The sequence below is a fragment of the Fragaria vesca genome, linkage group LG3, assembly GCF_000184155.1.
Source record: "Fragaria vesca subsp. vesca linkage group LG3, FraVesHawaii_1.0, whole genome shotgun sequence".
Taxonomy (NCBI): domain Eukaryota; kingdom Viridiplantae; phylum Streptophyta; class Magnoliopsida; order Rosales; family Rosaceae; genus Fragaria; species Fragaria vesca.
The window spans coordinates 27,642,377-27,654,376 of NC_020493.1; the positions used below are offsets into that span (position 1 = coordinate 27,642,377).

Consider the following 12,000-nt stretch of genomic DNA (forward strand, 5'->3'; position numbering starts at 1 on the left):
ACTTGTTAATACTTAATAGAGTAAAGAACACTATAAAACTATGAAACTCTTTCTTTTACTTACAAATTTATTTTCAACTTTTTTAATCCGGGATTGGGCTCGTCCCGTCTCATCCCGTCCCGTCCCAACCGGGATAGGGCCCGGGTGGGATAAAATCTTAAAAACGCAAAATCTGTCCCGTCCCGTCCCGTTTTAATACTCGGGACGGGCCGTGGGATTAGCTATATCCCGTCTCATCCCGTCCCATGCCCACCCCTAAAAAAATTCATCGCTTAAGTTAAACCATTTCGTCTCGTAACTGATCACTTAAGAGACGAAATTGAAAGTACTCACTTAACTGACTTAAGAGAGGAATCCAGTTTCGTCTCATAAGTTCTCACTTAAGAGACGAAATTTTTCAATTTTGTCGTTTAAGTACTCACTTAAGAGAGGAATCCAGTTTCGTCTCATAAGTGCTCACTTAAGAGACGATTTTTTTCAATTTCTTCGCTTAAGTACTCACTTAAGAAAGAAAACCAGTTTCGTCTCATAAGTGCTTACTTAAGAGACGAAAAATAATTTTGTCTCTTAAGTGGTTACTTAAGCAACGAATTTAAAAAATTTCGTCTCTTAAGCCTTTTTTCCTAGTAGTGTGTCTTGAACATTTTGACACCTAAGACCCATCGGTATATGTTTCAATAAGCAAACCGGTCATATATAGCAACACTCGAGGAACAGTACAAGGCAGAGAGAGCACGGCAGGCCACTGCGCTGCCCATTTGTCTTGAGACGTTTCTTTGCAGACTGCATGGTTGATCACGATTAAGTCATATATACTTAATTGGAATGTAGACTTTCTTTGTAAGTGTCATACGTACAAACAAAGAACTCGTAGAGAATATATGGAAGTTAGCTCGAAGATGCATGATATCGATCATTTTCATATGAACTTCCTTCCTCTTAGAATTTTCGTCTTACATAATGTTTCCATCACAATTGACAAGTGTCTTCAAATTCTGTATGCACCAAGTAAAGCCTTGAATGACTATTTCAAAGAATGATGCAGCTTCCAAGTAGTTGTATTACTTGTATATATATAACTTTGAAAATGATTTCTCAACAATATTGCATATTGGTCAAGCATGCCGGCCCAGTGTAAACTTGCATGCTTAGATTTATTAATTTCGTCATTGATGATGAGCTCATATATTGTTGATGACCAGGTCGAGTACTCTTCCTAAGAACAATTTAATTAAAAGCTCATGAAAAGTCTTTGTCTTCAACTATGTAAGAGTTTCAACATAGACTAGCTTGATCAAATTTGTAGCCAGATACTTGCTTCTTTTTCCTCTAGCTTCTGTATGTATGTGTGTGTACGAGTTTCTGTCAAGTTTTGATCAACTTGATAGAAAACAATGGCTTTCGATCTTCCTTACCTTCTTTGCTTCCTTGTTCTTGCGCTCCTTCCTTGTTCCACCATGGCTCAAAACATATCACTAGGCTTATCCCTCACTGCGAAAAAGGACGAGAATTCATCCTGGCCATCCCCATCTGGTGAGTTTGCTTTTGGTTTTCAACAGATTGTGGAAGATGGTTTCTTACTAGCCATCTGGTTCGATAATATACCAGAGAACACTATTGTGTGGTCAGCCAATAGGGACAGACTTGTGCCACAAGGATCAAAAGTTGAGCTCACCAGTGATGGCCAATTTGTGCTCAATGATACAAAGGGCAATCAAATATGGTCGACCAATTCTTCTAGTGCCGGAGTTTCCTATGCAGCCATGCTCGACACCGGAAATTTTGTGCTTGCTAACCGAAACTCCACCTACTTATGGGAGAGTTTTGATCATCCAACCGACACAATGCTTCCCACACAGAGGCTAAACCAAGCTGGCATACTCTATGCTCGCTACACCGAGACAAATTACTCCACAGGTAGATTCATGTTTTCACTACAACCTGATGGAAATCTCGTGTTCTACACAACACATTTCCCTCAAAATTCTCCCAATTCCGCATATTGGTCATCCCAGTCAGATGCCCATAATAAAGAAATTGGATTTCAACTCTTCTTCAATCAGTCTGGTAATATTTACCTTACAACCGAGAATGGGACCATGCTGAATACGATAGCACCAGCCAACAACATTGTTGCAATCCAAGAGTTCTACCAGCGAGCTACCCTCGACCATGATGGAGTTTTGAGGCACTATATTTACCCTAAAAGTAACAGCACAGGTGGGGGAAGTTGGTCTACTGCCTCTTTCATACCAGAAAATATTTGCTTGAGAATTGTTGAAGATAAAGGAGGCGGCGCGTGTGGGTTCAACAGCTTGTGTGAGTTTGCTGATGAATTACCAACTTGTCAATGTCCACCTGGTTACAGTTTTATTGATCCAGATGATAAGCTCAAAGGATGCAAACAGGACTTTGTTCCACAAAGCTGCGATGCTGGAGATGCCCCAGCACCGGAGGATGATTTCCACTTTGAGGTGAGGCAGCACACTAATATGCCTCTTCATGATTATGAGCTTTTTCAACCAGTGTCTGAGGATTGGTGCAGGCAGAGTTGCCTAGAGGATTGCTTTTGTGCTGTTGCCATTTTCAATGACGGCCAACAGTGTTGGAAGAAGCGACTCCCCTTTTCGAATGGGATGATTGATTCTAGTGTCCCGGCAAAAGCTCTTTTCAAAATAAGGAAAGGCAATTCTACTTTGAAAGGAGCCAATTCAAAAAAGAAACATGATTCCACTTTGATCATTGTTGGATCAGTGCTCCTTAGTAGCATGGGGATTCTGAACATCATCTTAGCTCTGGTAATATATGTGGTTATTTCTCAAATGCATTCTAGAAGAACTGTGGCTGTTCAACATTTCCAAGGCATGAACTTGAAGTATTTCACTTATGAGGAGCTAAAAGAAGCTACAGATGAGTTCAAGGAAGAACTAGGCCGCGGTGCTTCTGCGACAGTTTACAAAGGAGTTTTAGCATGTGACAGGGGAAAATGTGTTGCTGTCAAGATTTTATACCCGAAGGTTGGAGAAAGTGATTTGGAATTCAACGCTGAAGTGAGAGCAATTGGGAGAACAAATCATAGGAATTTAGTCCAACTACTTGGATATTGTAACGAGGGGCAGCACCGAGTTCTTGTGTATGAGTTTATGAGCAATGGTAGTCTAGCAAGCTTCCTTTTCGGAGAGGCAAGGCCAAATTGGTTCCAAAGAAGGCAAATTGCATTAGGAGTTTCTAAAGGGCTCTTGTATTTGCATGAGGAGTGCAGCAGCCAAATTGTACATTGTGACATTAAGCCTCAAAACATTCTCCTAGACGACTCATTCACAGCAAGAATCTCCGATTTTGGATTAGCCAAGCTTTTGAGATTGGACCAGACTCGAACTATTACAGGAATTAGGGGAACAAAAGGGTATGTGGCACCCGAATGGTTCAAGAACTCACCTATCACACCAAAGGTGGATGTCTACAGCTTTGGTATTTTGTTGTTAGAGATCATTTGCTGCAGGAAGAAATTCGACGAAGAAGTAGAAGATGAAGATCAAATAATACTTGCTGACTGGGCTTATGACTGCTATAAGCAAAAGAAACTACATCTGTTGTTGGACAGAAATGATGAGGAAATGGAAGACATCAAGATGATGGAGAAGTACGTGATGATCGCAATGTGGTGCATTCAGGAAGATCCATCACTCAGACCTACCATGAAGGAAACCATTCAGACGCTTGAAGGAATTGTTGAAGTCTCAATTCCACCAGATCCATCTTCTTAAACAAGCTCCATACTGTTAGACCTTGAACATTAGTTAGTGATTTCAAATTTTAACAATAATGATTTGTAATGCATGTACAATAGTTTTATAATGCATGTATAATAGTTTTAGGATTGAAAGTGATATAATTTTCTCTTTAATATTCCTGTACGTACTTATATGAGTACTAGGGAACAATGTCAAGTGCAACTGATGGAAGTATATGTTGTCTACAACCACAAAAGTAAAATTACAAGTCACAAACACATTTAGAATCATACAAGATCAAGCAAAACATGTTAATCACCAACATGCATGCTCCAGTCACTAAAGCTCTGATGGAAGAATCATTTGATTTGGCGTAGTTTAGAGTGTAGTGCTTATTCAAAAAATTCAAAAATACATCAAGTGCTTATTGAACAGTTAAGTGTTAAACTGTTAATTAGTCACATATACATTTTTGGTAAACGAGTTAATCAAATCTTTTACCTAAATCATTTTCTATTATTGCAAAATCATATGTTATTTAGGTAAGTGATTAGAGTTTTGGCACTTCACATTTTTCTCGCACATACTAGGGAGAGAAAAAGGAAACTTTATCCAATTACGCCTCAACTCTCTAACACCTTTTGAATTTTGAAACAAAAATTTCATTTTCCAAAACTAAGGACCGTTGGGGGCGAATGTCGGTTCATCAGCTTCAAATATAAACCCTCTGCTCATTTTTTCCCTTCCAAAACTCAAAAGGCAGAGCAAATCAGAGAAAAAAGAGAAGAGAGGAAAGAGAGAAAAAGCAAGAAGCTTTGGACGAGTCAGGTCTTGAAGGCAAAAACCCACAAGGATTTCTCGTCCTTTTCATCAAGATTTGATCATGGACACCAGAGCAGTTGTTCCTCCACAACCCAGAGGTATTCATCAAGATTTTCATCGATTTTAAGTTTCGTAAATCTTTCTGGGTTTTGTGAATTTGGTTTCAATTTTGGGTTTTGCATGAGTTTCTACGGTTTTTGGACTGATCTACTTCTTGGGTTTTAGGATTTATATGTGATTGTTATATTGGGATTGGTTTTGAATGTGGTTTTTGATGTTGGTACGTTTAATTGTGTGTATGAACATCTGATTGTTTGTATTGGTTGTGATTTGAATTGGGTACTCTGTTCTTTCCCTGTTTTAGATTTTTGGGTCTCTACCTTTTTAGAATCTTGCCTTTCTGGGTTTACTCTTAATTATCTGTATGTTTCTGTGTTTGTGGATTTTTGATTCATGGGTTTCTGGGTCTCTGCCTTTTTCTTTATATAAATTTAGAATCTTGGGTTTCTGGGTTTACACTTATCTGTACAAGTTTACCTCTTTGCATAATTCTTGTTGTGATTCTTTTGTGGGTTGATTAACCAACCAGGTTTTATCATATTTGATGTACTACTTGTTCTTCTTGTGTTTGAGACTTCGATGCACTTCATGTAGTTCTGTACAGAAATTTGAATTTGATTGTATTACTGATGCTTGTGTTTCTTGAAGGGGATGGTAAAGTCCATGGAGAAGCACCAAGAAGGAACCAGCGAGTAGCTCTTAGTGATAGGACAAATGTTCAGGCAGGTCAGGTGACTCGGGTCGAAATCAAAGGGAAGCCCCCTCTTCAGATTAATCGCCCCCTGACAAGGAGATTTCATGCCCAACTGTTATCAAATGATGACAAAAAGAACAATGTGGTAATAGCCCTTGACAACTTCTTTTCAACACTAATCTCATATGAAGTTTTAGCTTTCAAAACTTGGAGTTGATTCTGAAACTTTATTGCATTTTGGACTTTGGTAAATTTGTAGAAAAAAGTGCTCGGTGTTGTAGACCAGGCAGCTCAAAATAGAAAATGCGCCCCTACAAGGAATGTTACTGAGAAGGCAACTGATAAAGAGAAGGAGAAGCTTGTCAATATAAGCAAGCCAGTACAAGGTCCAAGGAAGGATGTCAAGGCTTTCACTTCAACACTAACAGCTCGAAGCAAGGTGAGTTTAGAGATTAGTTCTTATTGAATTCTAAACATATGATTTCACAGTACTGCTTCTGTTTATTTGTTGGGGTATTAAAATTTTGTTCTCTGCAGGCTATGGCTTGTGGAGTCGCCAACAAACCAAAAGAGCAGATTGTGGATTTTGACGCAGCTGATGTCAATGATGAACTAGCAGGTGTTGAGTACGTTGATGAATTGTACAAGTTTTACAAACTTGATGAGGTAAACCTCTTGTCCTTTTCCCCCAATCCACATTTTTCCCTTTAGGCTTCTTGTATGCATTTTCAGACAAATGAAAAATACATGTGCAGGAGAACAGCCAAGTTGGAGATTACATGGACAAACAGCCAGATCTTAATTCGAAGATGAGGGCTATCCTTGTAGACTGGTTGATAGATGTTCACAGGAAATTTGATCTAACGCCTGAAACATTCTACCTCACCGTGAATATAACTGACCGATTCCTTTCAAGGAGGATGGTAAGTAGGAAGGAACTTCAGCTAGTTGGCATCAGTTCTATGGTGATAGCATCGAAGTATGAGGAAGTTTGGGCTCCACCGGTACTGGTTCTTCACTTGTTTTAAATTAAAATTCATTGACACTGATACTGAACGTCATACTTATATGAAATGGTGTCAAATATGCAGGTTCAGGATTTTGTGTGCTTATCAGACAAAACCTATACAGGCAGTCAGATTCGTGCAATGGAGAAAGCGATCTTGGAGAAGTTGGGGTGGTATTTGACAGTTCCTACACCTTATGTCTTTCTTGCTAGATATATCAAAGCATCCATTGCACCTGATGATGAGGTACTCAGTTTGCTAGATACACTTATAACCATACTTTCAACTCCATTTTAGGTAAAGCAATGAATGCTAACATGCTTTTCTCATCCTTGTAATGCAGATGAGGCATATGGTTTTCTTTCTAGCTGAACTTGGAGCCTTGGATTATCAAACAACCATACGGTACTCCCCATCCATGATAGCTGCTGCAGCCGTCTATGCTGCCCGTTGTACCCTCAACAAGAAGACTTTCTGGACTGAAACTCTGAAGCACCACACTGGCTACTCTGAAGAACAGTTGAGGTAATAATGCCTTCTACAAAGTATATATACCAGGTTACCTACTTGAATATCAGTTACAACTTGCTAAGTTGGGTTGTGTTTTTCATCTTACAAAAGGGAATGTGCCAAGGCCTTGGTTGGCTTTCACTGCAAGGCTGCTGAAAGTGATCTTAAAGCTGTTTACCGGAAATACTCAAAACCTCAATATGGTGCTGTTGCTGGTCGCACTCCTGCCAGAAGTTTCCATTCATCTTCATGAAGGATGTCTCTTTGAGCAGTGGTTTAATTTTTGTAGACAATACACCCACCTGAATATATGATATGCTAGTGGTGGTTTTCCATTCTAAGATTGGGTCAAGAAGGTCTTGAAACCCTTTATCTTCTATACCAGTGTCTATATTGAACTCTAGATTGGTATACTCTTATGGGAAATGAGAGCATCCCTGTTTTGTTGTATAGTGTTTGGGGTGTACAAGAAGATTTTGGTTTGGAAACTGATAATTTGCCTCCTCAGTAATATAGATTGTTACATATTGTTCATCTCTACTTGTCTTTATTGCTGATAGATTGGTTTCTGTTCTCTATATAATTGTTGATCTATCAATAATTATGTAGAGATTAAGATTTTAAAATTACTGTACACTTTAGATGTTTCAAAATTACTCAATAATTTAACTCATCGAGATTAAGTAAACCCAAAACCGTAGTAAGACAACACTACTCAAATTTTCAAATAATGAAGATACTCTCATTGTGTAAGTTCTGCCCAGACCATTTTGCTCTTTGCTTGAGCTGAACACACCAAGTTCAAATCTTTTATACTTTATACATATATTTCAAGATCTCATATACACTAGACCACATAAAATCATGGGTTTGAGTCATTTATACATTCTCAAACAATGAAGTCTTTTTCAGTGTTCAAGTTCTCCCCAGACCATTTTGCTTATTGCTTGCAGAAATGCCTGAAAGCAAAGACTTTGAGACAAGGGAAGCAAGTCCATGCAGTGTTGTTATTAACTGGGTTTGACATGAACTTGTTATCTATGAGCTCCAAGCTTGTTGGCATGTACGCAAGTTGTGGGGATGTGAGTTCTGCACGGAAGGTGTTTGATGAAATTCCCAACCCAAATGTGTTCTCATTGAATTGGATGGTTTTGGCTTCGGCGTTTAATGGGTGGTTTGAGCAAGCAATTGGGTACTTTTCTTTGATGCAAGAGATGGGAATGGTTGGGAATAAGTTCAGTTTTCCTGTGATGCTTAAGGTTTGTGTTGGTTTGATGGATTTGAATAAGGGGAAGGAAGTTCATGCTGTGGTGTATAAGATGGGGTTCGAAAAGGATGTTGCTTTGGGGAATACATTGGTTGATATGTATTGCAAATGTGGAAGCTTGTGTTATGGTCATAGAGTTTTTGATCGAATGCATGAAAGAGATGTAGCTTCTTGGACATCTATGATATGTGGGTATTGTAATGTGGGAAGGACTGATCAAGGGGCAATGTTGTTTGAGAGGATGAAGTTAGAGGGGTTGGAACCGAATGATTTCACTTGGAATGCAGTGATAGCCGGGTATGCTCGGAGTGGAGATAGCAATCGAGTATATGTGCTGCTATCTAGGATGACTAAAGAAGGGTTTGTTCCTGATTTGGTTACATGGAATGCAATAATTTCAGGTTTTACCCAAAGCCAGGAGGCAGGTGAAGCCTTTAAGTTTTTCAGTGCTATGTTAGTGTCTGGAGTTAAACCCAACCTGGTCACTATCACAGGTTTGCTCCCAGCTTGTGGATTGATTGGTTCAGTTGAAAGAGGGAGAGAGATTCATGGATTGATATTTAGGATGGGGTTTGACATCAATGTCTTTGTTGCTAGTGCTCTTATTGACATGTACTCGAAATGTGGCAGTGTTAAAAATGCTCGAAGTGTATTTGACTGGACTCCTGTAAACAATGTTGCGTCGTGGAATGCAATGATTGGATGTTATGGTAAGCATGGTCTGGTTGATTCTGCGGTAGAGCTTTTCGATAGAATGCAAGAGGAAGGAGTTCAGGCTACTGTAGTGACTTTAACTTCTGTACTTTCTGCATGCAGCCATAGTGGTTCTGTAGAAAAGGGTTTAGAGATATTCAGGTCCATGAAAGAGAGCCATGGAATTGTGGTGTGTAAAGAACATTATGGGTGTGTTGTTGATCTCTTGTGCCGTTCAGGGAAGATGGTAGAAGCTTACGAGTTTGTAAAGTCCATTCCAATAAATGTCACCGAATCCATGATTGGAGCTTTTTTCAACGGGTGTAAAGTCCATGAAAGGAGAGATCTTGCTAAATTGATGGCTGATGATATTCTAAAAATGGAGTTAAAGAGACCTGGAGGTTTTGTAACACTTTCAAATATCTATGCTGCTGATGGAGAGTGGGAAGAAGTTGAGTATGTAAGGAAGGTGATGAAGCAGAGGAAGGTCCTTAAGAAACCTGGATTTAGTTGGCTTGACTAAAAGGAAAGCTTGTTGCAGTGGAAGTTGGAAAAGGCATCAACAAAATGTCCTTGTTGGCCTCTAATATGATACAATCAGTTCAGTAAGTTCCAGCTTCTCACTAGACATCTCCAGTACAGCTCAATTGAGATTCCCAACTTTTTTGTATGTCCAGCCATTCGACTTTCAATATAGAGCATGAGCTATTAGTCATAATGTCATATAATGGAAAGATCAAATATTTGACCACAAATAGCAAACTTCTGATGTATTTATTTCTGTTTCCTGATTCCGAAATGGGCATATATACTTTACAGAAGATAGATAATAGAGATTCATAATCTACATGCTTATTGGTTGAGTTTTTTGATACCCTTTCTTTTTCATGCTCCTCATATTCCCATCTGATTGTTGAGTTCAGTTCTCCTTCGTCTTATGCAGACAACAGAATGATGGAGTCATTAAGATGAGAGATAGAACTGCTGGAGTTGATGGTTGAACAAATTGAGGTACTGCTTCAACTGGAACTGCAGGTTAACACTTAACAGCTTCAAATGTTGGTACCACTCGCTTTCTTTCCTTAGTTTTTATCATTCTTGAAACTCCCTGGTATATAGTTACATCACGAATTATAACCTTTTAGGCTTGAAGTCACTGTTGTTTCAAAACAAGTTGGCAACATGCTGTAGTTATCCATTTTTCAAGAAAAAGTGAAAGTTTCTCCTTGTTCAGAAATCTGTAACCCTCCAACTATGACATAAGAAAGTCCATACAAACACTCTTGAAGCTTCAGCATTGAGTAAAGAAAAGAAGAATTAACTATTGGATCCTTCAGCCGTGTGGAATGAGTGATTAGTAAACTTGTTAAGAAGCAAATGAGCTCTTCTCTCAGCTTCTTCCTAATGCTGAGTTATCTTCATAGATCATACCTCACACTTTCTCCTGAAACACTTGTCTTTTAGTCGATCTATCATCTTAGCATTGTCTACTTTGATCATGGATATATAGCTTGGGAGTTACATGTCTTGCTGAAGTATTTACTACTTTGTTCAAAGTGCAGTTAGGGTCAGATGCTTGTGAAGAAAGCTCAATTGAGTCCATGAATTGAAATTAAAAGCTAGGAAATTAAAAGGGTCATAACCTAACCATTGAAAAGAGTCCTAAATTCACCCACTCTCCCAATAATTGCATTGGCTAAAGACACAATCTTGAAGTAGAAGAAACCATGCCTGCATAAGACTCTGGTTGTTGTCCATGTCCTGGAGGGTCATGGGGGACTTCTTGGACCACCTTTATGTGCCCCCACGCGTTATTTTGTTTTCTTTCCAAGTCCCACATGCATCAAATGCTCTAAGTTTATGTGGGAAGCAATGATATGATATTGGATTTCTGTTGCTACCAAGTCTATTCCGTTGTGTGTGAAAAATGGAAGCACCCAATTTTTCTTTTTCTTTTTCTTTTGGTAATTTAAAAACACCCCCACTATTTACTCTCACATTTGCATTGCACCCACCTTTTTGAGTGAGGATGAAGCACCCCACCCCAATTTGAGTGAAGGTGTGAGTTGTTGTTGCACCCTATTTCAGGGTTTTCAAGCTTCTTTTGAAAACCCCCTAAATAGGAAATGGAAGGAGTATTTTTTGTCTGTTTTTTCTTGTCGTTGTTCTTGAAAACCCCCTAAATAGGAAATGGAAGGAGTATTTTTGGCCTTTTTTTTTCTTGTCGTTGTTAAAACGTGGTGTTCTTATCTAGACTTTGGATGATCATGAAGCAGAGGAGAGGAGTGTCACAGATGCACCTGGCTGTCCTCCATTACTAGTTTCCATCAATTAGGCTCGTTTTCTTGGTTGGCTTTATCATAGTCAAGTTAATAGTTGAGAATCAACTTCTGTAAACAATCAGGCCAAGAAAGGTAGGATCTTTTTCTACTATGCTGATCAGAATGACCTGAAGAACATGTGTCCCTGTAGTGCAGAAGGTTACTTTTCTGGCTTTCTTACCAAAATCAGTCGTCTGTTTTTACCATTTTAATCATTTGGGTCATGAAAAAGAAATTATATTCTATGAAACGTTTGATCAAGTTATGTTGGCCAATTAAGTGTCATCATCTTTATAAATGGAGCCTTTTGGGTACATCCCAATCGTTGGGAACTTGGGATCCCTTCTTCTTTTTTCATGAGGGCATAATAAAATGTGGCTTGAAATGAGTTAGAAGAACGGCTATTGAAGACAAAGTTGAAGGCTTAGAATTAGGGATGATGGCTTTGGCAAATTTAGTCGAGTAGATAAGGTTTGTTACTTTGTTACATGGCCACCTCTCTACTTGCTAAAAAGAAGCAAAGTCTTGTGGAATCCATTGATCTATTTTCAAAGGTGCACAACAGAACAAAGAAAGGAAATGAGCAACCCTTTTGTTTTTAGTTCTTTACATTAAATAATTTTTATTTTTATTTGAAAACTAGCGTGGTTTTTTAAGAGTTTAAAATGACTCTCCTTATTTTCTGATTGTAACATGAAACGATCTTGAAATTTCTCATTGCTCGAGCATAATTAATTTCATTCGTAAAATATTGTTCATGAACGTAACAATCTATTTGAGTTATAATTAATTTGGCGGTTATTTTGACGATCTAAAAATAAAACGGCAGAATTGTACAAAAAAAAAATTAAAATTAAAACCGACAAATCTTAGCTCATCTAACATCCCACTC

The 12,000-nt window shown here is 38.6% G+C and overlaps 3 protein-coding genes across 3 annotated transcripts; all 3 read left to right on the plus strand.

Moving 5' to 3' along the window:
* The first annotated feature begins 1,277 nt into the window (after positions 1 to 1,277).
* Positions 1,278 to 3,803, plus strand: LOC101305923 (G-type lectin S-receptor-like serine/threonine-protein kinase RLK1-like). Its single transcript, XM_004295174.1, has one exon. It carries the CDS (start codon positions 1,395 to 1,397, stop codon positions 3,765 to 3,767), a length of 2,373 nt encoding a protein of 790 aa, XP_004295222.1. The 5' UTR covers positions 1,278 to 1,394; the 3' UTR covers positions 3,768 to 3,803.
* An 814-nt stretch (positions 3,804 to 4,617) lies between these two features.
* Positions 4,618 to 7,333, plus strand: LOC101299570 (G2/mitotic-specific cyclin-1-like). The gene is made up of 8 exons (XM_004296293.1): positions 4,618 to 4,654; positions 5,265 to 5,455; positions 5,570 to 5,749; positions 5,848 to 5,976; positions 6,066 to 6,314; positions 6,402 to 6,563; positions 6,661 to 6,842; positions 6,939 to 7,333. The coding sequence occupies exons 1-8, from the start codon at positions 4,618 to 4,620 to the stop codon at positions 7,078 to 7,080; spliced, it is 1,272 nt and encodes a 423-aa protein (XP_004296341.1). The 3' UTR covers positions 7,081 to 7,333.
* Positions 7,334 to 7,723: 390 nt separating this feature from the next.
* Positions 7,724 to 9,310, plus strand: LOC101299852 (pentatricopeptide repeat-containing protein At5g59600-like). Its single transcript, XM_004296294.1, has one exon. The coding sequence runs from the start codon at positions 7,724 to 7,726 to the stop codon at positions 9,308 to 9,310; it is 1,587 nt and encodes a 528-aa protein (XP_004296342.1).
* The last annotated feature ends 2,690 nt before the right edge of the window (positions 9,311 to 12,000 follow it).

What these genes read in the sequence shown, in the direction of transcription:
- LOC101305923 (XM_004295174.1), top strand. Translation starts at nt 1,395, where the DNA reads ATGGCTTTCGATCTTCCTTACCTTCTTTGCTTCCTTGTTCTTGCGCTC.
- LOC101299852 (XM_004296294.1), top strand. Translation starts at nt 7,724, where the DNA reads ATGAAGTCTTTTTCAGTGTTCAAGTTCTCCCCAGACCATTTTGCTTAT.
- LOC101299570 (XM_004296293.1), top strand. Translation starts at nt 4,618, where the DNA reads ATGGACACCAGAGCAGTTGTTCCTCCACAACCCAGAG. An exon ending in AGTTTTACAAACTTGATGAG is followed by an intron (nt 5,977 to 6,065) that starts GTAAACCTCTTG and finishes ATACATGTGCAG; the next exon opens with GAGAACAGCCAAGTTGGAGA. An exon ending in CCATTGCACCTGATGATGAG is followed by an intron (nt 6,564 to 6,660) that starts GTACTCAGTTTG and finishes CTTGTAATGCAG; the next exon opens with ATGAGGCATATGGTTTTCTT.